Raw genomic sequence first — 24,189 nt, 5'->3', positions numbered from 1 at the left:
GTTAATCTTTGTTTGAATTTTGATAAAGGCTGTGTTTCTTCCCTTAATGGTAGAACAAAAAGGGACTATAATGAGAGACACAATGCTGAGTGTTATGTCTATAGCAACTCATATGGCTGGAAATCGGAACCTTGAATACATTTTAGTGAGGCAGATCAGGGTGCAGTGATGTGAGAGTGAAAATAAAGCTGAATGAATCAAAAAACAGTTGCACAAAATAACTATGGCAAGACAAATATACTTGATTATAAAATTACACAAATGTTTCAACAACAGTATAAAGGCAACTACGTATTAAACATGAAATGTTCAGACTGATGGTTTGAAGTTATGGAGAGGTCTTTCCTCCTTTACGCACTCTTTTAATAGCAAGCCCCAAACCAATACAGGCACAGGAAGCTTGTACAAGCTAAATGAATAAATATATGAAAAAAAACACCTTTAAATCATGATTTTTTTCAATGTTATACTAGAAAAAAATCATTGTATTTAGCAGGAAGGGCAAAAGCACCCTCCTCCTGCAAGCTACTGTACAGAATGTTCCTGTTATTACTTGCAGTCTTTATAAATGCCTTATTCAAACTGTCTTGATTGAGCAAAACATAGGTACATATTTTATATTTTAATTCTAACACATAAAGTGCTGATATATTTTTTATGGATTTATAAGGCATTAGCATTCACAAAAAGGTAAAATCTTTTATTTATTTTTTTTAAACAGGCCTAAAGTTGCCTTTTATATTTTCCAGGTAATCATCCTGGTAGTGTACTTTTGATCCTAGCTCTGCCAGCAGAGCTGAGGACAAATACTGCAGAACTCAGACAGGCATTGACTCCTGATGTCACAGTTCATTCTCAATAATGTAGCAATCAGGTGCTGTTTAGTTGAAGAGGGAATAACAATCGCTATATCAAATAGTTCAAGCCATTAAAATCATTTCAACCTATTATTCCTAAGTGACAAACAGTGTGATTGCTAAAACTGCAACCCTTTAGAGATAAGAGATAAAGTAAAGTCTGGTCCACATAACCCTTTTTCAATGTCATCACCACCCCCAACCCCCCAATATCGAAACATGGACATGCCCTTAAAGAGCGAACAGAAAGAAATTAAATATGGATGACTTCCCAACTTAATATATTATAAAGTGATTCCTGTAAACTTTGTAGTACAAACATTTCAGAAATAACACAAAAACAAATAGTAACATTATTTACCATCTCTTTAAAAGTACAGTGTCTCTTTTCGAAAAGTTTCATGCACAAGACTCAAACATCATTGAATCTGTGTCCCTTGCAACTTCCTATATTCCCTGAACTCAGGCAATGTAGAGCAGTAGCTAGTCTTAAAATCCAAAGGGAAAAAAAACACCTTTTAATATCATAGCAGAAAAATATGAATGATTGGGCTATTCCACATTCATGCATAGCTTAAATAAACTTCAGCAGCATATTCCCTAAAATTCAAGTAAACAACATTCATATTCAGGGTGATTCTAAAGTTAGCTGACCACCATGGAAAAAACAAAACAATATTCCTATCTAATCTCAAAAGACAGAGCCCTCTCTCAAGACAAATACTGCTATTATTCTGCATCTCATGCAATACCCCATGCAGGTATCAGCCACAGGACTGACCCCAGGTTGTAGCCCAGCAGCTCATCCAACATTATAAATCACCCTGCATATAAATAAAGCACCTTGAGGAATAGCAAAGATATACTTTCTTTAGTGGGATGCAGAAGCTTGGAATCTGGATGATTTTTGAGCTGTGAAAGCTTCAGTTACAGTAATTATAAACATATCAACAGTTCCTTTGAAAAAAGGTTAAATTCCTTATTCAAAGAAAAATAATAAATACAAAATAAAAAATAAACTGCCAATATCTAACTTGTAGATAAAGCAACAAAACATAAGAACACTGTGGAAATAAAAACGGCAATAAAAAATGCAGTGCTTAAAAACGGAAGCAGATCTTTTGTACAGTGTTAACTTGACAGAATTTTAACAGGGTTCCAACAAACGTTCTGCTACAACTGTTTAAATAACGTACCTGTCACTTTTCATTTTATTGTTAACATGTGTTGCAGTTTCATGAAAAGTCCCCAAGTAACAGAAAATGATATAGAAATTAAATCCAATCGACAAGAACACGCTGATTAAGATATACACGGATTAAGATAACTGATGTTTCATACCTGTACCAACTTTTTCTTTCATAACAAAATAAAAGTAAAGCTAACAAATACCTCTGCCTGCTGTACCTTTCATAACCTGAAAGCCAATGAGCTGCCTCCAGAACATCAGCTGCTAACTGACCTCAGGAACTGGAAGATGTTAAGCTTTGTCTTGTTTTAGTAGCGATGAATGATGGTGCTGGCTACAGCCAGGCCAGAAGACTCCAAGAGAGCTTCCCCTCGCATCCACCTTGCTTCTGGGTCTCTCAAACAAAGACTACCAATCATGGAGTGGATTTATGATGGGCTGGGTGGAGACCACCACCAAACTCATTTCACTTGTTACTTGAGCTGGATCCAAACCCAGGCCTCCAGAGAGAAAAGGCACAAGGACTGGGAAGGAGCCGCTGTGCCACCAAGCTCCCCAAAGTGTCTTTTTCTTTAAAGAAAAAAAAGTTTAATATTAAGAGGCATGTCATGTTGCAAATAAAGTAGGATTCCCCAATATATAGATAAACAACCTTTCACAATGCTTTGGTTTTCACTATGGGTATGGGTGGATTAAGTTATATGTTTTCCACATACCATTTTTTGTTTTCTTTCAAACTTAAAGAATGGTACGTTACAACATTTGACAGATTCAAATATATATATAAAGGATACATGTAAAATAAATGATCTTTCAATAACCTCTCCGGCTAGAAATTAAAACTGTGTGCTTTATCATGGTTCATCAATAAGCAATGGAAAGTGGTATCCCTTTAGAGGAAGAAGTGTGAACGGCTTTGCAAGGACATAGCTGGGTTAGACTATGTTAGAGACACACCACACACATTTTAGTACATAACAGGTCTTCCACAAATGCAATAATGAACTGCACTTCTATACATTTGAACAAAGCCAGTTAATTGTATTGTGTCACAGCAGGGTACCTGGTTGGGTAGAATTCTTTAGTGCAATTTACTTTTTCTTTTTTTTCTAAACATCTGCTGAATTGGGTGCTGTGGGAACCAACTTTATGTAAGGTTCTCGAAGCAGCTAAACTCAGAGCTGACATGACGAGAGATTGCTTTGATTTTTCTTGAGAGAAATAGAAGGCTTTATCTCAGATGCAAATACTATTATATTGTTAAAACTCGGGTCAAAACAAATCAATTTGCAAAAGACAATCTGGAAGGACATGTTTGATTCATGGCCTACCAGCAGGTGATGTTGGTGCATACAAAAAACAAAAAAAAACCACACAGCAACACCCTGCAGTTACTCTACAGAGAACAGCAGTGAGCCTGCAAGTACTTCCAGATGTCATCTAGAAGAGAATAATTTCTCATGCCCCTCGACAGGGCACCCTTTGGCCCCTATATCCTGTGAACCTTTCAGTGATCCTTGTCTATATAAGCAGAGCACGTCAGGGCTGCTGCAGTCCCCTCTATGTGTAGCCTAGGTTCTCCATCTCACTGCGGTAGCGCTGCTCGGACACTTTGCTCTTGTGAGGTTTGCTCTCCAGATGCAGCCGGAACTCCGCCTCCTCGCTGGCCCCACAGTTGCACATGGAGCAGTAGAACTGGCCGCTGGGCGTGACGCACATCGCCAAGTCCCGCGGGATTCGTTGCCGAGGGCGCGGGTTATAGTAGGGACCTGTAGGAATTACAACTCAAGATTTCAGCTTCATGAAATAGTGAGCAGTTCAGAACTAACCGTGGAGAAGTCACTTGAGAAAGACAGCCAGGGTATATTTGGTTATACATACACACTCACATACACACACAATATAAAGTACATGTACATTTTCTTGCCCCATTTGAAGGGTGCAGATCCCCTAAGCCATTTATTAAAAAGCCTTTTTGTTGGTATGACTGTCTCCGACATATTTCTGAAGCCAATGGTTATTTTCTTTTTAACAACATGTTCGGCATTTCTAGCCTCTGACAGCTTTGAATCATATTGAAAAGTATAGGGCAATACACTCTACCCAAAAGAAAACATCTGGTGCATTTACTTCCTTCACTGCTAGTGAAATCTATTACACGCAAATATGGCTACTTCAAATCCAAAAGAAACAAGGACGTTGTTGAAAACAACTTAAAAGTATATCTTTATCCTACTTTAAATATAAAGCTTCATTTAAAATGTTCATCTCAAGAACATAGTCAAATATTCCAAAAATGTATCTACAGGTTCCACTATTATGCATCACATCATTAAAGTACTGGCACCAACAAATGAAATAAAGATAAATCAGGCTTAATGAAAAAGACACAAATAATGTGATCACAATGTCCAGGCTTGCACTGCATCAATATTGTTTACAATTACGGATCCTACTGCAATTACTCAAATATTGGATTTTTTCTACTTGTTATGCTGCTTTGACTTTTTGTTCAGGAACTGAAATCAACTTTAGGTGCTGCCATTGAAATAAGTAAGGCTAGATCGCCTAATATTAGTAAGTGCCAGCACCATACAGTGCAGTGTATCACCAAATCCAAAGTGGCTGATGAAGTTGGCTGATCTAGCTCTTTCTTAGCTTTGTATCAGTGTCAGGCAACTAGAACTGAATAGCAATTCTGAATTCAGATGAAATCAGGGAACAGCAAAGAAAAAAAAATAGAAACCAGTGCGTTAACTCTTCTTAAACATTATTCTTGAAATGTTCAAAACCAGCCTGCATAAACTAAGAACGTACTGGAATCGGTGGCCCTCAGTGGAGTTAACTTTCCATGGTCATATCATCTCAATTATGAGCGTTGCGTCTGTGAGACCCTGCTGACGTACTTGCTCCTCACAATATGACGGGTCAGTTTACACTCACCGATGCCTTGGCTCTGTGCTTTGGTTTTACAAGCCAAAGCCGCCTCAGTATTTGTGGAATTGATCTCAATTTTACAACAGCTCTGCTGCAGCACAAGGACTCAGACGCAAAACGCTTGGCTGCCAAAAGTTTACAAAAACGTTGCGTTTATGGCTGTTACTAAAACTAGCAACAAAAATCCCCTCCAGCTGCCACTGATAGTAACAGCAGCCATGTGATGTTCATCAGAAAACAGCAGGCCCTCTCACAGGGCTAACAGCAGATAGCATGATGTGACCCTAATTAGGTATTACACATTACTGAACAACTGCCAGTTACAGCCACTGTCGGATATCCTTCTCTACACATTTACACCTAGACAAATTCTCAAAGAAAAGACCAACTCTCTCAGTGATACGGTACACAAATTGCATCATTAAATTCAACAATGCTTTAAATATTTAACAAGAAACATAGTGTACTAAATTAAGTATTCACAATATTTCGAATAAATTAATGTGCTGATATCTGAGTTTAATTTACATTTTTTTTTTTGTGAATGACTAAATGTACAGCAGTAAACAGATTCAAGGAATAGAAACAAGACACAGATAGCAAAAGCATTATCAAAACCCTTTCTGTAACCCAAGAACTGAACAGATTTAACTACACTGGAACAGAAGGATTAAATAAAGCAGGATTATATATTATTTTGTATGCCATCAGCTTTTGTAGAAATTTCAGCACTATTTATAATCATGTTTATATATCAATTTATTTGAAGTTCAGTGCCACCCTTTTTAATAAACATGTTAGATATATTTATTAAATAGTCCTTTAGCAGACACTTTTAACCAAGTGACTTACAGAGACTGCTGCTGCAGAGTCACTTATAATAAGACCTTGGTTTTACATCTCATCTGAAGGATGGAGCACAAGCAGGTTTGATGACTTGCACACAGTGAATCAGTGGCTGAGCTGGGATTTGAACTGGGAACCTCCTGGTATCAAGCCCCTTTCTTTAACCACTGGACCACCAAGCCTCCTATAATATTACAACTTATATAGTATATATAAAAAAAAGGCTATCATTGTTTTGTTTTTTTATTGATCTAAGCATTTGCTTATCTTAATAGCATCACTGTGGCAGGCCGGTGTAAATAGTGTGGGGTTGACTTTTTTGTTTAAGTTTGGCAGGGAGGGGGTTAAAATCTCATCTCTGCCAAATCCTTTGTATAATGTGGCTGGGGCTTAACTGATTAATTGAGGATCAATTAAGTACAATCACATGCTATAATAATCCTTGTTCAGTACAGTTTTGGAGAGAAACTCTTGGGGAAAACAATTCAGTAAAGACCATTGCCCAGCCTGAATTGAGGTGACTTACTTTGTGTAAACCTTTTGTTTTGGGCCTTGTGCCTTTGTTTCTTTGTTTTGTGCGTTTAATAAAAGTGTGCACGGTGCTTAAACTGCAGCTTCTGACTCTGGGTTTGCTTTCCTGCCACTGACCAGCCTTGACCACAACGCTATCCTGCTACAATCACCCTAAAATGAATAACCCTGAAGTTTCTGTATGTATTATATGCAATATTGTTAATAAGTAGGTGAATGAATCACCCCTGGTGGAAACCCCAGCTAGATTAATATAGTTGCAGTGCAGTGGGGTGACTCTGATGTAAGAGGCACTGGAATCTACAACTAATCATGTAATGTAACTTCAGCTTATTCAATTCCTAGCTGTAACAGAAGAGTTAAATAAAAAACATGCATGGTTTTATCAGAAATAGTTTTCTGTCTGTTTTTTTATGCTGCTGATATTGTATCTTTCACTGATTAGGGCTTCTATATCAATTGCTGTTCTCACAAGACTTAAGAAGAAAAACAATTTTATGATGTATGTCTACTTAGCTTAAATTGATTATGAGGACAGGCAGTCCTGTAGGAAGAAGACACCACCTTAGTTGCTAACGATGCTCAAGTTCATTGGCACGAGGACGAAGAACACAAGAACATATGGAGGTTTACGTAAGGATTTAGGTCATGCACGGCGATACACTTTTCTATCACTTTTACTAACGTCATTGTATTATTTCTACCTGCCATGTTTTGAGGCACATACGCATTCCTGCGGGTCTTCATTATTTTATACTCATTCCCGTCTTTCCTTGGTCGCCTTTGGTTTGCTTCTGATGCGTCTCTGAAAAGAAAAAAAAAATGACTACAAGTTTGTATCAGTCTCCAAATACCTGTGAGGTTTCTCATCCACTGATCTTCAATTTAACTGAAAATGAATAAATAATAAAGGATTAGTCAAATAAACCACAGTAAACAAATCAACAGTAGCCAACTCCACCCAATCAATAAACCTTTTACCTGAAAGTTAGTCAGTTGTAAGTTGGTATGCAGTTTTATTTTGCGTAAAAGGGCAAAGGCCGTGTGTGTTTCCTTTCAACATTCAACATGTTTAGAGTGACATAAACTGCAAGTAGTGAAACATCCAAATGATCCCTTTTTATCCTTTGGATGTTTCCAGTAGCACAGATGAAAATATCCCCAGTTTCTGTACATGAGACAAAAAAAATGCTTCTGCAAATGTATGTTCATTTAGGCGCACGTGTGCAACTAGAAATTCCTAAACTTGATTTTTTATATATATACACCCACACACGCTGAGTGTACAAAACATTAGGAACATTTGCTCTTTCCATGAAATAGACTGACGATGTGAATCCAGGTGAAAGCTATGATCCCTTATTGATGTAACCTGTTAAATGCACTTCAATCAGTGCAGATGAAGGGGAGACAGGTTAAAGAAGGATTTTTAAGCATTCACACATTTGACACATGGATTGTGTATGTGTGCCATTCAGATGGTAAATGGGCAAGCCAAAGATTTAAGTGCCTTTGAACGGGGTATGGTAGTAGGTGCCATGCGCGCCGGTTTGAGTGTGTCAAGAACTGCAAAGCTGCTGGGTTTTACACACTCAGCAGTTTCCCGTGTGTTTCAAGGATGGTCCACCACCCAAAGGGCATCCAGCCAATGGCAGGCCAGTGGGCGAAAACAGCTAATTGATGAAAGAGGTCAAAGGAGGCTGACACGAATTGTGCAGAGCAATAGACACGCTACAGTTAGTCAACTGACAGTCCAGTACAACATTGGTGCCGAAAGACCCATAAAAGAATACACAACTCGTTGTAACTTAACACGAATGGGGTACGGCAGCCAATGACCTAACAGAGATCCACTTCTTTCAGCAAAACACATGAAACTGCGGTTGCAGTGAGCTAAGGAACGAAAACACTGGACACTGGAGGATTGGAAAAACATTGCCTGGTCTGATGAATCCCGGTTTCTGCTGTTTCACGCTGATGGGAGGACTAGGGTATGGAGAAAACCACACGAGTACATGCATCCATCATGCCGTGTGTCAACACTGCAGGCTGCTGGTGGTGGTGTGATGGTGTGGGGTGTGTTTTCCTGGCACACATTGGGCCCCTTGATAAAAATGGAGCAACGTTTGAATGCCACAGGATATCTGAACATCATTGCCCATCAGGTGAACCCCTTCATGGCAGCAGTGTATCCATCTACTAATGCATTTTTTAAGCAGGATAATGCCCTATGCCACAAGGCTAGGATTGTCCAGGAATGCTTCCACGAACATGACAGTGAATTCAGCTTACTGCAGTGGCCTGCCCAGTCGCCAGATCTCAATCCAATTGAGCATCTGTGGGATGAGATGGAACGAGCTATTCGGAGTAGAGATCCACTATCAGCCAACATTATCAAACCAACTGTGTGAAGCACTGGAGTCAACATGGGCCAGCATCCCTGTGGAACGCTTTCGACACATTCTTAATCATTTAAGCTGGAAAAAAGTTGTCCGTTATAATTTTGTTGATGCAAAAGTATTGAACTACACAAGTGTTATGTAAGAAAGGAAGGACAAAAAGATTTATAGATATTCAACAATAAATTTGAGCAAAATTGTATTTTATTTTGTGTACCCCTAAATTTTTCAGTGCCTAAATTTAACTTTAAAAAAAATTAGCGTAGAGCCCTGCCTACACCAGGTTTCAAGACTCAGGTGAAAAATGCTGGTAAGTTTCTGTTTCATAACTACCTGTGCTTAATATAAAAAAATGCTTTGATTGCGCGTTTGTTATGTTTTTGTTGTTGTGGTTGTTTTGTTTTATTATTGCTATCTTACATATTGGACACTATTATATTAAATCCCTCTAATAATTGTTGTTAAATGCTGGTGGATCGCAGAACCTGTTGAGATCCACCAAAATGGATCGCAGTGTTTGGTGTATTGGTCACCAATGACTTATACACACATAAATTAGCTTGCAGTGCACATTTGCCTCATTAAATCTGAAATCCATGCTCAAGGCGTTTGCTGGTGAAATGACTAGACCTCTGAGAGAATCCCATTTAATCAGAAATGTATTTCCACACCATCTTCTATCTTTACAGAACACTGTTTAATTTGGCTACTCCCGATCCTCTGTTAAAAAAATTTGATTAACGCACATTGAAACCAAAGTTCCTTATCTGATAATTTAAGAGCAAAACATACTTTATTATGGTTTTCCACAGAAGAATAAAAAAAAAGAATTAACAGCACTTCTTATTTTAATGGATCTATTTTAATGATCTGAACAGTGACTGATCTGAATACATCCACTCTTTAACCTTGCTTTTCAGGGGGTGATTTATTGAACACTGTTTTAATTCTATGAATATATGCAATAAAAAAAAAACGAGAGAAGTTAAGTTCTGCAGTATTAAGATCTAGATTGTTAAAATAGACCCCATTAACTATCACCATCCTAATACAACCAAATTAAGACAAACTGGCATTTTACAACATCTACATTTTAACTCAGAATGAATACGGCAAACACATTTTTTGAGAAGAATAAAACTGTATAAAACAAGCAAGAAAACACTTTCTGAGTTGGCCCTGGGTGGGTAAAGTGGATGATTAAACTTAAAACTATGAAGTCACAGCTGCTCTTGACAGTGCTGACCACAGTTGCACTTTTGCATGGTGGCAAAAGGTTAGGCTGGGCGTTGGCTATATTATGATCTATATGTAGCAAGTGCAGCTGATCTGTGGCACGAGGAAGAATAGTGACAGAAGAAATGGAAGCCAGGTTCATGACTTTCAAATCCTGCAGACAAAACGCTGCAAAAAAGACAAGGATGCAAAAATCAGTAGTACAGCTTATAAAAGATAGCCTATTCAGAATTTAACAAAATAAAAAGACTATAATAAAATCATTTCTAAATGTGCCACGTTTTGTTTTTCTACTTGTCTGCTGCATGTGACTCACATCTGCAATCGAGTATACCAAGAATAAAAGTTTTGAATACCCGAATACTTGACCTTTAATTACTCATAACTAAGGCAACGACTTTGTCATGGAACTAGTGAAAATTGTAAATTTGAATAAAAGTCTGTGGAATCTTGGATGTGGATGTAAGGTCAAGCTTTAATGACGCCTCAATGTAAAATAAATAACTGAAGCGTAGAAAGGATCAATTTCTTGGTGATTTCCTACCCACAGTGATGATAAAGCTCCCTTTTCTATGTGTTGATCTTCACAGTCGGCATTAAATTTCACTGCTCTGATCACTATGTAACACAATTTTTGTTCCTGGGTAGTAAGTGTTATTTCCTAATTGCTTATGCCTCAGAAGTATAGAAAATGGCTATTATTCCCCACAAACTTTGCTTTTGTGACCAGGACAATGATATTTCAAAATATCACTATTTCCAATGGGAAAATGGGAAAATGTGTGTCTTTTCGTTCACATAAAGTCAGAAAAAACAACATATGAATCCAAATTAACATGTATTTATACTAAAGTAATACAAAGATGACTACAAAAGATTTAGAAGTGAGTAGTTTTTTGAGATTTACAATTATACTGTATTTAATACTACTCACTGTATTTACAGTATAGTTGTAAATCTCGAAAAACTACTCAAAAACTACTAAATCTTTTGTAGTCATTTTTGTATTACTTTAGTATAAATACATGTTAATTTGGATTCGTATGTTGTTTTTTTCTGACTTTATGTGAACGAAAAAACACACATTTGCCCATTTTCCCATTGGAAATAGTGATATTTTGAAATATCACTGTCCTGATCACAAAAGCAAAGTTTGTGGGGAATAATAGCCATTTTCTATACTTTTGAGGCATAAGCAATTAGGAAATAACACTTACTACCCAGGAACAAAAAAAAAAATGTTTTTTTTCTTACAGTGTTACTGGCATGTCTAACTTGACTGCTTTCAAAATAGGACGCAGAGGTTTATAGCCAAAACCAAGTATTTACATTTGTTTTCTGTAAAGAAATATTGATTTAGCATGCATTAAACTACATCAATACCAATAACCAATGGAGGAGCCAGTTAGGAGGATTAGCTTATCACAAACAATAACTTACCATTCTCGAGTCAAAGAAAGATTTCAATGGCATCTGAGAACTTGTGCTTACAACATAAGGTCGGGGTGAGTCAAGAGGTGCAAAACGCTGTACAGTGCTCTGAAACCACTTGTGGTCTGCTGCGCTCTATACATTTTAAAAAAATAAATAAAACCAAGTCACATGGTACTATTTAAAAAATGTTTAAAACCCCCATTATAACACGTCAATGTGCTCCAGCTCTTGCTGATGGAGTGAGAAGGTCATCCACTACTATATTATTATAGGTGTTGCCCATATTTTCCTGAGGTCAGTGTAGTAGCTGTGTAACCTGGTATTTACAGCTATGCATATACCTATAAAAGGCAAGAAATTGTAGGTTTTGTGATGGATGTTTTAACTGTGATTTTTTTTTTTTGGTTTGTTTGTTTTGTTTGCAAAAGACACCCTCACGAAGTATTACAGACATGGTCTTTGGACATATATTTTTAAACAACAAACTACATTTTAAAGACAAATACAATTCTCTAACCACGTTGAAACATCCTTTTTTTTTTTTTTATTAAACTACTGGCATAACTTAGCTTTCTTAGAACCCATCTCCATTTTCCCTGTAATAACTTTTGAACCTGAAATATTAATAATTTACTTGTGTATATTTTTTTTTCTGTAAAATACAGGGTCCCACATGGATAGTGTTACTGTTATAGACCTTTGTAGCAGACAGGTTTTGGATCTGAAGTAGCTGTGAAGTAAATAGAGAAGCTGCCCTGTTTGAGAGGTTTGAAAGCTAAATGAAGATGTATTTTTGCTTTGTTCCCTAGGCGAATGTGGTTCGTTGGTTAAACCATCTGAAAATACAAAATCCTCATTGTTTTGTTTGGATTTTTTCAAAGCAAAGCCATTTTACAGAACTCATCTAACCATTTTCTGAGTTCCACTTCTTTTTTCACAGAAGCTTTTAGGTCCCTGCATGGTAGCTGCCATGATTGTTCACCCTGAATAAGGTATCAAAGCATAAACCTGGAAATACAGGCAGTGCAATGAAAGACATACTCCAATTGCACTGTAACAAATATGCATTGTGTGTCTAAATAATCTCACGCAGAAACATGGAATGTTTTAAACTGTCTTAAAGTAAGCTTTTCTAAAAAGAACCAGCAAAAAAAAAAAAAGATTAGCTTTTTCTAGTGGCACTACACCCAGAATTATTTCCAATAGAAAAGTAATCAGTTTGTTCTGATTTTCTTTCTTAGGTCAAACATAAAATGTACCTTTTCAAAATTATTCTAATAACAGAAATGTATTAAACAAGCGTTACCAAGCCTCCTAATCACAGACTGTTCATTTGGGTCATTGTTACAGGGCTCTCCCCAAGTCGCCAGTAAAGTGAAAAAAAAATAATTTACTTGTGTGTGCTGGGTGTTACTTGGGCCCTATTCAAAAATATGTAAGGACTATTTTGTGAAGGTCCTTTTTACAGCCCATTTTGATTCATTTCCTGTTCATTCTACTGTTTTAGAGAAAGTTAGAAATGTATTCTCAGTTTTCAAAGAGCAGTTTAAATTAGTGTTTATGATTTAAAAAAAAAAAAAAAGTTATAATAGGGCCCTGTGGGTGATGTTTTTAAAGGGTTTAATACAGTCTTTAACTCCTGTTTTTTGAAAGAAGTAAAACACCAGTTAATTTTACAAAACTGCAATCAATTAAGTCACATATTTCAAGTCCACTCAAGCACACTCAGCGTGCTTTGTCATTTATTCTGTTCTGTAACATGATTTTTTTTCTCCTTTCAAAAGAGAATGGAGAAAACGCTTTTAAAAAAATATGGTCTCCTGTTTCCAGAAAGCAGACCTGGCTTCTACTTTGGGAAACATTTTGTCATGGACTAAGCATCTGACTCATTGATCAAGATGACGTGATGTGGACCGCTGCTAAAGTCTGACCTGTCTTAAAATAAAAATGTTTATTGATTTTTACACACACAGACCATGTCTTTATAGCATTATTGCTTGCCTCCATATTCGTACAATACAGCATTGATTGAAAAGCATTGTGTTTATTCATGTGCTGTATTTTTCCTTAAAAAAAGTGTAGCAAAGTGTAAATAAAGCACAGTGAAAGCATTATTAAACATTGGTAAGCATTGTAAAGCCCAGAGAGCTATGGTAAAGCAAATTTAAAAACCTGGCCAACCACGGTAAACTATGGTAAATGCACAGTATAACCATAGAAAAAAACATGGGAAAACTGAAGAATTTACCCCTCAAATCAACGTTTACTAGGGTTTCGACTTTAGTGACCACCTAAGCGTTGAACACATTCCACGGTAGTTGGAGGAGGTTGGCACTTACATGAAAGTGTTGCTCTGCTGGGCCTCAGCCAGCCGCAGCCGCTTGGCATGGTTCTTCCCCTGGTAATGGGCCTGAGCCACAGCAGGCGAGCTGAACGAGGCATCGCACAGCTTACAGTAATCATTCTCTGTAGCCAGAATCACCCGGCTACCTGCCTTAAAGGAACCTGACTAAAAGAAAGGCGCAATGTGAAAGGAAGTACCAGTGATTCAACATCTTTAAAGTGTGATAACATTTCAAAACTAATTTTCTTAACATAATTACATGTTGCATTTTACTTGTACTGACTATCTTTAATTTTTTTAGTTATACAGTACTTTAAAGGGTACATGAGGACCTTTTTATTTTATTTAAAACAAATATATATCTTTACATTTTGACCACTTTTTTAAACTTTTAAATTGCATTCCCTGCCTCAAGATGGCTTCACATGTACCCGCATGGACCTCTCAGAACTACATTTCCCATCATCCTCCTGCTCACATATGTATCTGAGATGGACTTACCAGTGAGCAAGAGGATGATGGGAAATGTACTTCTGAGAGGTCCATGCGGGTACATGTGAAGCCATCTTGAGGCAGGGAATGCAATTTAAAAGTTTTTAAAAAGTGGTCAAAATGTAAAATAATAAAATAAAACAATACACACACCTCCTCCATGTATTACCCCAGTTTCTGATACTATAAAAAGCTTATGCTAAAGAATGCTAAACTCTCATCACAGTTAGTGTGTTTTTGTACAAATGTAAGTGCAACACAGACTAATCTTTTATGTGCCAGCATGCAAAGACAGCAAGAGAGCTGCCCTTACCTGAGTCACTGGTGCTGTTGCTGGGGGAGGGGGCTGCTGGACAGGGGGCTCCACCACCTCTGGAACTCTGAGAGGTGGCGGCTGCTGAATGCCAGCATAGAAATTCCGGAGCTTCTTATTATGATTTTTACCCTAAAAATACAACATAGAACACAGTGAGTCAGTCAGGTCTGGGCTTTGGTTCGACTGCTAGTTTGCTTCCTTGTTTCCTACAGTTTTCTATCAGGTCTCTTAAAACATGATAGGCTATACAACATCTTTTTTTGAAAACCTTGTGAATAGAAGCTGAAAAAATAATGTACTGTAAAAGGTATGGGTAGATCATGTCTGACAGTTGTGGAATTCATAACTGAGTTGACTACATGGCTCAATCAAGTTATGACTCAATTCAGTCCATCTCTAAGCTACTAACTAGTTTGTTCAACAACTGTGTCAGTGTGTGATGAATGTTCAATTTATCCTCTTTGAAGATCCCCTCATACACTACATACAACTGAGAAAACTATAAATAAAATATATGGTGAACATCAACCAATACAAAATACAACAGTGATATAATAATAATAATAATAATAATAATAATAATAATAATAATAATAATAATAATAATAATATCACTGTTGAAAGTTTTTGGAAATACCCCTTTCAGTTTCATTATTATCTCTTGACTTATTATTTAATGCATTCCTTACTCTTCTCTTGCAGTACCTGGTAATGAGCTTGTGCTTGCTGTGTAGAGTTCAGAGTGACGTTGCACAGCTTGCAGTACAGGGGCCTACAGAGGTCCTCCAAGGCAGAGTCCTGATCCCCCACAGCCTGTGTCTCCTCCTCCTGGGGTGGTGGCAGGGATTTGGGGCAGGGGGTTTGTGGCGGAGGGTGAGGGGGTCTCTGGACCAGCTGCAGGGAAGGTGTCCCTGCGGACAGTGAGGTAGACAGGGGGAATCGGAGAGGGTCAGGCTGGGAAGGAGCCATGGGTCGAAAAGGTTGTTGCTGGCACATATTTGGTAGAGGTTTCACTTTGGGATCAGGACCTGAAAGAAAAGACAGAAAAGTGCCTTCTTATATCCCTAGATTCTATCAGAAATACCAGCACTGTCTGGCCACTTTATTAGGATCTAATTGAATTAGGTATCACCCTGAATTAGAGATGCAAATTAGGTTGATCATGTGATGTGACATGTGATCCACGCAGCTCTGTAAAGCTGTGGCAGCTGCACATTTGTTCTGCATTCAAGAGGCATGATGATGGGTGCATGTCATAAAGAAAGTCATGTTGGCAGGCCTCTCCAATATTATAAAATGAAATAAATGTGGCCGCAAACAGCCGGTGATGGACAGAGGGAAAAGACAGAGATGATTAATATTGTTAATGACTGAATATATTAGGATCTGTCGAGGCACCTTCCAGCTAACAGGACCCAACCTGATACAGGTCTTTATAAAGTGGGCAGACAGTCTTTGCAATGCATATGTCTCAGACATACGTATATACTGTATGTATGGACAGTATGCAGCCATGCCCAGAGTGGGTAAAGTTCGCCATCCACACTTTATTCTCCAGCCAAGCACTGAATGTACAGTACAAAACCTAGCATTCCAAACTCCCAGAATGCTTTATCTCCAGCTCCAAGATCCGGTAAGCGGAAAAGTCAAAACTGGCTTCGTGTCAGGATTCCACCGTCATTTTCAACTTACGACATGTGCAATTAAGTTAAGTCTAATTATGACTGACTGTCGCCTTTCAGTTTAAGATTCTCTGAATTTAATATAGAAAATATGTCCCAGCATACTGAGAGAGTGACGAAGAATTTCCATTATCTACAAAAGGACAGGTCTGAAATGTGTGCATAACCAAAATTCCCCAAAAAAGACATACAGGTATATGGGCTGAATAACAATGGCTAGTACTGAGAGTGCCATTATGTTAAATATTCAAATGTATACTGTAGCACTTCGAAAAACATGCAAACAAAAACACCAGTTAGCGTTGTGTTGTACACTGTTACTTTGTCAAAGCATATAAATTCTAAAATAAACTTAATTTGCTTGTATTTTTGCATTACAATACCAACTAAGCAATTTACAATTATGGCAAAGTATTCATGTTTTTAACAATCTGAGAAATGCAAAATAAGAATAAAATGTGTTGTGCTGAACCTGGGTTGCAATGGATAAAACAAGCTCCATTAATGTTACGTTTCGGAGAAAAAATCATTTGAATGTCTAATTAGCTCGAAATGCAATTGTATTGCACTGTCTTTATCTGTCTGTGACAGAAATACAATGAATTCTGGTTGTAAGTCTCCCTCTAGACTTGTAAGGGTGCTAAATAGCAAAAGGAAAAGTATCTGGACGGGCTGGCCTGGGAAGTCGGTCAGCCTGGATGGAAGCGAGACTCTTTTGCAGGAATGTACTGGCCTGGAAAGTAAACGAGGTAGCAGTTGCAAGCTATAGACGCAGCTGGAATCGTTTACCAAGGGATCATGCAGGGTAGCATAAAAGGGGCCAGAGAAACGCTAATCTTTTCCTTCGCTTGGGTTTGCGCTTTAACCCGGAAGGACCAAGAGAGCTGCAGTAGTGACTGCCGGAGAACTAAAAAAAGAATGTAAAAGAATATTCGTGAGTGTTGTGTTTGTTTGTATTGTCTGTTAGTAACTGTCTGTGTTTATTAAACCACCAGACAGCTAACACGTATCCGGAGCTGTCGCCTTAGGCCAGCACAAGCCAGATCATCACTGCACCAATACAGTCACGAAATAACATTGTTTATCACCCACCACGAGCACAACCACACGCACCCAGGACTAATGACCGTGTGCCGTATTATTGTGGGGCAGATACAAATGTGATTATTGTTTGGGACTGTAACTCTGTTGTTATCTCTGTGCAATACACATCGTTGTGTATTGCCGGGATTTCTTATTTGGTCGCCAGACCCACTACAATTAAAACCACTTTCCTACCAGATTACAATTGTTTGTGATTTCCTTTGCACTGCATCGCCTCTACACCTGTTCACAATCACCGGCCAAATTGCCACACTGTCACAGTACCTGCTAGCCATGCACTTGCTGGTTCAGATAATGTTATCTTAGAGGGCTAATCCAAAATAAATCAATGACTGAATAAAAAGCTAGGGACTATAGCCCCTAGCGAGCCTGTGCACATTATAACGTACACTGTTATTACGGTTTTCTAAAATAAGAATGAAATCCAATTTACAGAAATTATCTGGGTTACAGAGGATAGACACAGAGCAGCCATTTTGTTAATCTTTTCAAGACAAACTACTCAACAATTTCCTGTCTTTATTTAGTTAATTCCACAAGCTCATTGTAATGTGAAACAGCATACCCATTTCATTTTTACATGGCATTGTAGTACATGTATAAAATGGTTATTGCAACCAATCATTTAGTTCCAAAAATAATTCCTGCAAAGACCTACATAAAGTTATCTCAAGGTTACGGTCTAATCACAGGCTCTCCAGAGATTGGTCCTTATTTGTTGGGTATAGCCTATGTATAATGCAAAGCAACAATATGTTGTCAACAGTCAACAGTACTGGTACTATTCATGCCAGGAAAGATGTTTAAATCAAAAGGTATTCTCGACTGAGATTTGAGATTTAACCCCTTTCACAAAATCTGCATCTCTAATACTCTGAGAAGAATTCCAAAGACAAGGAGCATAATGAAAAGTCATGAAAGCCTCGAATCCAATTTACTTCTGTTGGAACCTAGGGACTATGAGGAGACCAGCATCCTGAGATCTCAAAGTACCAGCAGGGGCATAGAGAGTATAGGGAGTGAGCAGTTATATGAGGTATAGTAAGGATTTCAATGGATAGACAGTGCCTTCTAAGTTAAGATCAAAATCAATTAGTATTTTAGATAGAGTGCTGTATGTTGAACAAGCTACACGCCTTTGGTACAGGAACAAGGGAGCTACAGTAACATTCAGTGCTGGACAGAGATGAGCCTACCAAAAGCATGTCACAGTTCAAGACTGAAATTTCGCACAGGCATTGTGACAGCACAGATTGTAGTACCCGTCTCCGAGGGAAAGACAGAGGAGTTAACTGTACCCAGTGGCAACATATAGCATGGACGCTGAAAGGTCATAAAATTGAGCCTTGAGGTAGATCACAGAGCACTATCGACTGTTTACAAACCAATGTAATAGGCTGGGTGTGGCTGATTAGATAAGGTGCATACCAGTCAAGTATTAATATGTAAAACCAATATACATCTTGATCAAACAAAATGTGGCTTTATATGTATTTGGTGCTTAAAGATACATTTTTCACAGTGGTTCCTAAACTGAAACTGAAAGCATCTTATTGTTATTCATGCAGTTTGCCAGGCACATGATTAATGCTGAATAATGAGGACACAGAACTCCATAACTACAATCACATAACATAACATAACATACTGCAGGACCAATACCAGAGATAAGTGTATGAGCAATTATAAACCAACTCTGCCTGTGCTACTGTACACACATGCCACTACAATATTACCATTGGCTGTCATCCAAATGTTATATAGCTGTGGATAAGCTGGAGAATTGGCAATAGGATAAATCCAGAAATCCCATTTGGTTTTAAAAACGTTCTGTAGTGGTGCAGAAAATAATGCAATTTCCTCTTGCAGTAATGTAATACTCAGGCTTATTACCAGCTCAGAATTGCTATTCGATCTGCTTCTGAACACAGTAGTTAGCACCTTTTGAAGTCTAGGTACCTCTTAATTGTACATTTTACCAGTGGTGATCTTATTTTAGCATCTGCAAAGAGTGCAGGTTGTTCTGGTGAGATACCTGAGCATCGCTTAATGAGTTCCACCTTTTTATTTCGGATTTTGGGGGTGTACTGTAAATCTGCTTATTTGCAACAGGAAGATGCATCTTTTCTACACTACAGGCCAGGGATGTTACGTGCATTTTGTATGCGTGTGTCAAGCCATTAGTTAAGAACTCAAAATACTAACTACTGAGTTTTTTTTTAATCTTCCCAAAAATGATTAATCTGTGATTAATTCAACTAGATACTACTAATCTGCACAAAAAGTCCGATTGTTCTGTCTAGCACTTGAAACTTCTGAACATAATTGCAGGCAGTACAGTGTTGTATTTAAATTCATAACAAATGTATGTAGGTAGTTGCCGTATATTGATGTTTACATTAATTATAGGACAATTTAATTAGTGTGGAGTTTATTTTTTGTATCAATCATTGTACGTCATCATACATAGCTTAAAACACGTACTTAGTTACACTGCATAAGTGTTGACCTCTCTGTGAACTGGACACTTGTACATCTGTACATCTTTAAACTGCTGCAACACAGAAGCAGGGTGTCAAGCTCCCAGACACCTGTCTTGATTTACAGTACACTACATTTATATTTCGTATCAAAACGTTAATCAGTACAGCCCACCCAAAACCGACCGTATGAAGGTCGTCCAGGCAACGCCAGAAAACAATTACACAGTATTTCTCTGATGACTCATTTCAATTTCAAAATCACCCTCGCGGTTTCCAATCTGTTTTTCTACACCTGCTCAAATGTATAAACATACTGTTAACTACATTACTGTTCACCAGAATGCACGTTATGACACTGATGGTCACATCGGCGGTATTTAAAAATGTTATTGCTGAGTGCATTAATCGTAGATAGACTTTTTGCAATTATTACATCTCACATTTTTTACTTACCTGTTAACCTGTGAACAAAGTAATTGTTATTCCTATAGTTAGGAGGCTGAAAGGTATCATTTATGTAATTATTTTGGAAATAAGCACCTCTATTAGTCACATTCATCGCCATCTTCGCCGCATCCTTCAACAGCTAGACATTGGAATCTTACACTGACAGCAAGAGAGGGAGGGGAGAGTTGAAACAGACATCAAAAGTAAAATATATCAAGCTTGCCGCATTGTTATTACATTTATATCCCCACCTAACCTTAATATTTTAAAACCAAAATGAAATGTAACACTTTATGTGACTATTTGACATTTTCGTTTTTACTCCCCTCTTAAACATGGTACAGTCCGTTTCCCATAGTAAAGGAGGAATAATTCTGTTAGGGTTTAGCAGTGTGTTTGAATGCTCGCATGCTTGATGCTATACCCCCGCTATCTGTTGCTTGACAGTTTGCATTTTTAATAGTTGTATTGTTTAATGCTACTGAAGTGGTCTACATTTATATTATGTATCCACTATTTATAGCTATGACTGCATAGGCCACACAACAAGTACAGATAACATATTTCTGTTTTATTCATGTTCACTTCTCTTTACTCTTTCATACTACACAATGCCTGTTCAATTTCAAATTCATTTTTTAACGTTATTACCAATTGCATGCCTGTTCATGATCACATTCTTTTTTGAACATTTTATACCACTAAATGCTATAAAGAAAACAATGCCCAATATGCTCCACGTCTTGCCACAGGAAAAGAAAAGGAGGTGGAAAAAACAGCTACCCGATTCATTTCAGCCACCATTCTACTTGTTTACGAGGGGTTCAAGACTTCCACTAGATCTTAAGGCTGAAAAGTAACAGGTGACAATGGCGTTTCCAATTTGGAAGACTGGATGCAAGAACATCACCGCCTTAAACTTACTTGTGATGTGGCTCGGGAAAGAGGACTTATGACAGGAAGTCCAAAGAGGAAAAGGGGAGGAAAATAACGAGTAGTTCAGAGATCAGCTGAAACCCTGTCCTTTCCCCACTTAGGAGACAAATACTAGTACAGGTAAAGCACCTCAACCAAACCCATCCAAAGAAAGGAGGATTCCCTATGGTTAGCTCATACTTTAGTAAGAAACTTGCATGGAGACTGATACAGAGTGAAAGTTTGGACGAGTACTCCATCGCAGGAGACCGAAGCTGTAAAGGGAGGTTACCTCAGAGGTACCGTGAAGGTCATGTGACTAAGTAAGTTGGTAACTACTAAAGTTATTGACAGTTTATTTCTTTATTGTTTTGCTACGTTTATGCAGTGGAGCCGGCATAATTAAACCCGGAAGGAATGCAGTAGGTTGAAATGTAGTGCCGTCTGTTTAAGAAAATAAAAATATTCGTTATTCACGTCTCGGTGGGAAAATGTTAGAAGCACCGAATCAACTGGGGTGTGAGGCGGGACAACGATTGATTGAACCTAATAGAGGGGTTAGCGGTTCATGAGTATAAGAGATTGAATTAAAAAGTTGTAATTTCGGTATAAACTATGGACTTGGGTAGTTTATTCAGGGCGTGCAGGGAAGTCCAAGGAAAGTAAACGGCAGAAAGCCAGAGGGTGACCGGAACGGGTGGTGTGTTAACCGAGTTGCGCATTCAGACAGCAGTACAATCTGGAATGTGAGATTACTGTGGAATGTCTTTTTTTCCCCCTCAGTATGGTTCAGTTCATTTGGAGAGCAGCTATCCAATTCAGTATCCCCTACATCTTTTGTGATTATCATAATATCCATGCATTTATTGGCATAAGGATTGTGATCATACAGTCATGCAATTAATAATGTTAATAAAAAATGAATTTGAAATTGAACAGGCATGCAATTGTGCAGTATGACAGTAAAGAAAAGATAACATGAATAAAACAGAAATATGTTAACTGTTCTTGTTGTGTGACCTAGGCAGCCATAGCTATGAACCTTCATTGAGCATTGAGAAGTGAGGTAGATCGATTTCATCAAAAACAATTGCAAATTCATTTTTTATTAAAACATTATAATTAACAATTGCATGCCTGCTCATGATTATATTACTTTTGAATGTTTTATACTAACAAATGGATGGATATTCTGATGCTCACAAAAAATATATGGAATATTAAATTGGATAGCTGTTATCTAAATTAACTGAGCCATACTGAGTAAAAAATAAATAAAAACCCCTCAGTGTGAACAGGCCCTTAGTCTGTGTCATATATTTACTTTATAAAAAACAAAACAAAACAAAAAAAAAAAACTATATGTTACTAACAGGCACATTTACAGTTCCAAACAAAGCACATCTGCTCTTATTTACCAACTGCTGTTGACATCTGGGAGTTCAGGGGACCTTTTTTCAGGTGTCTCAGTTAATATCGGATTGACGATATTAACTTTCAGTTAAAAAAAAAAAAAAAAAAAAAAAAGGTGTAGTAATTTTCATTACCTCTTGTTGAATCAAGTTGTTATGGAAACATTATCATCATACTATTATTTTGTTGTCCATGTAAAGTACTCTCTGCAAGAGAACATAGAAAAACCCTGGAAAGACACATTTTCTATAGTGTATGTGTTACTGGTATATAAACGGTGTCTAGTCTAAAATAAGGTGAGATTGGCTTTCTGAGATAGACAGCACTCTGATCCCGTTTCCTGTCTATCCGGTTTTACTTTTGTCAATACATGTATCAGCATGTGTTTCTGGGGTTAAAACAAAAGATACTCTGTGAATGTCATGCTTCTGAGGGCGTCACTGCCTCAATTCTTAGGGGATAAGAAATAATACAGGCTTAGAATATAAAAATATTGTGACTTGGCTGTTTGAGTATACTCAGCATGGATATAACAGCATCTCTGGTGTTTCCTACGTACTATTTTATGTATCCGCTACAGTTATTTGGCTTATGGAAGACCATCCAAGTTAAAAACGCATACCTCGTACACTTCTTGACCAATCAGAATACCAAAATAGTACGTGTTTTAAATAAATGTAAACTACGCATTTTCTACGTAGTGGCTGGTCATCTGACAGTAGTACCCATACGTATGTGCTGGGGCTGGTCATTCTAGTCATGCTGCGTAATTACAAGAGAAGATAATCACCTTTGGATTAACATCTTTTTAATTTCATTCATGAAATAGGCTTTAAAAAAATCAATAATCAAGCCCGGAACACACAGCTCTGCTGAGTGCTGCCAATCTTCTTGAGACAGACAATATTGACCGTGACACGGTTCAGTTTGTATTAACAATGTACACTTAAATATTGAGTTACCATAGTTCAATGCCAGATCTTTCAACTCTTGTTTAAAATTACATATTAGTTACAGTGAGGTTACCACTGAATTAAAGCCGGTTGATGCAGTCTCAGAGGTTCCGTGTCTACCCATCTTTCGCTAGACTTTACCCAATGCCAACTCCAAATATTGGGCAGGAATGGTAGATGTAAGGCGACTTTTAATTTAATTACACGTACTATTTTCTTTACATTCATTGGGTCTTATTTCATTTTAAGTAATTTGATTGGGAAAATTAGTACGTGTTATAGTTAGAATTGCAACACGTACTCAAGTCAAATTGGAACGTGTATGTAGTAAATATTTTAACTAGTTTTTACCATGTGCATTGTGCCAGGGGATACAGGATTCTGACTCTGAGGGGATGAAGAATTGGTTACAACGCTTGGAATTCTTAAAATGTCTTGCACCGCCCCTTGCGTGCTGTTTTTATGGTCCAGCTGCTCAACCGTTAACTGCTCACTTCAGGAACAGGGGAGATGTAAAAGCAATGCCTAGTGATATGCTTCAAAACAATACCATGGTCCAGTGTCCCGTTTTTCTTTCCATAATGCGCTATTATGAGTTGTTTACAACTATG

General features: G+C 37.7%; 1 protein-coding gene across 1 annotated transcript; it reads right to left on the bottom strand.

Annotated features, from left to right (window-relative positions):
- Window positions 1-1,599: 1,599 nt before the first annotated feature.
- Window positions 1,600-20,461, bottom strand: LOC121327331 (zinc finger matrin-type protein 3-like). The gene is made up of 6 exons (XM_041271293.1): window positions 20,391-20,461; window positions 15,287-15,609; window positions 14,579-14,710; window positions 13,769-13,938; window positions 7,065-7,165; window positions 1,600-3,815 (listed from the first exon to the last, which is right to left on the bottom strand). Exons 1-6 carry the CDS (start codon window positions 20,413-20,415, stop codon window positions 3,607-3,609), a joined length of 960 nt encoding a protein of 319 aa, XP_041127227.1. The 5' UTR covers window positions 20,416-20,461; the 3' UTR covers window positions 1,600-3,606.
- Window positions 20,462-24,189: the final 3,728 nt, after the last annotated feature.

The sequence above is a fragment of the Polyodon spathula genome, chromosome 14, assembly GCF_017654505.1.
Source record: "Polyodon spathula isolate WHYD16114869_AA chromosome 14, ASM1765450v1, whole genome shotgun sequence".
NCBI classification, from domain to species: domain Eukaryota; kingdom Metazoa; phylum Chordata; class Actinopteri; order Acipenseriformes; family Polyodontidae; genus Polyodon; species Polyodon spathula.
The sequence above is the reverse complement of the archived record's forward strand: the minus strand, read 5'-3'. Positions and strand labels throughout refer to the sequence as shown.

Coding starts and splice junctions, on each gene's coding strand:
- LOC121327331 (XM_041271293.1), bottom strand. CDS start 20,415: ATGGCGATGAATGTGACTAATAGAG. Junction 14,711..15,286: donor AAGCACAAGCTCATTACCAG/GTACTGCAAGAG, acceptor TTGTATTTTTAG/GGTAAAAATCATAATAAGAA. Junction 7,166..13,768: donor CAGCAGAGCAACACTTTCAT/GTAAGTGCCAAC, acceptor TTTTCTTTTCAG/AGACGCATCAGAAGCAAACC.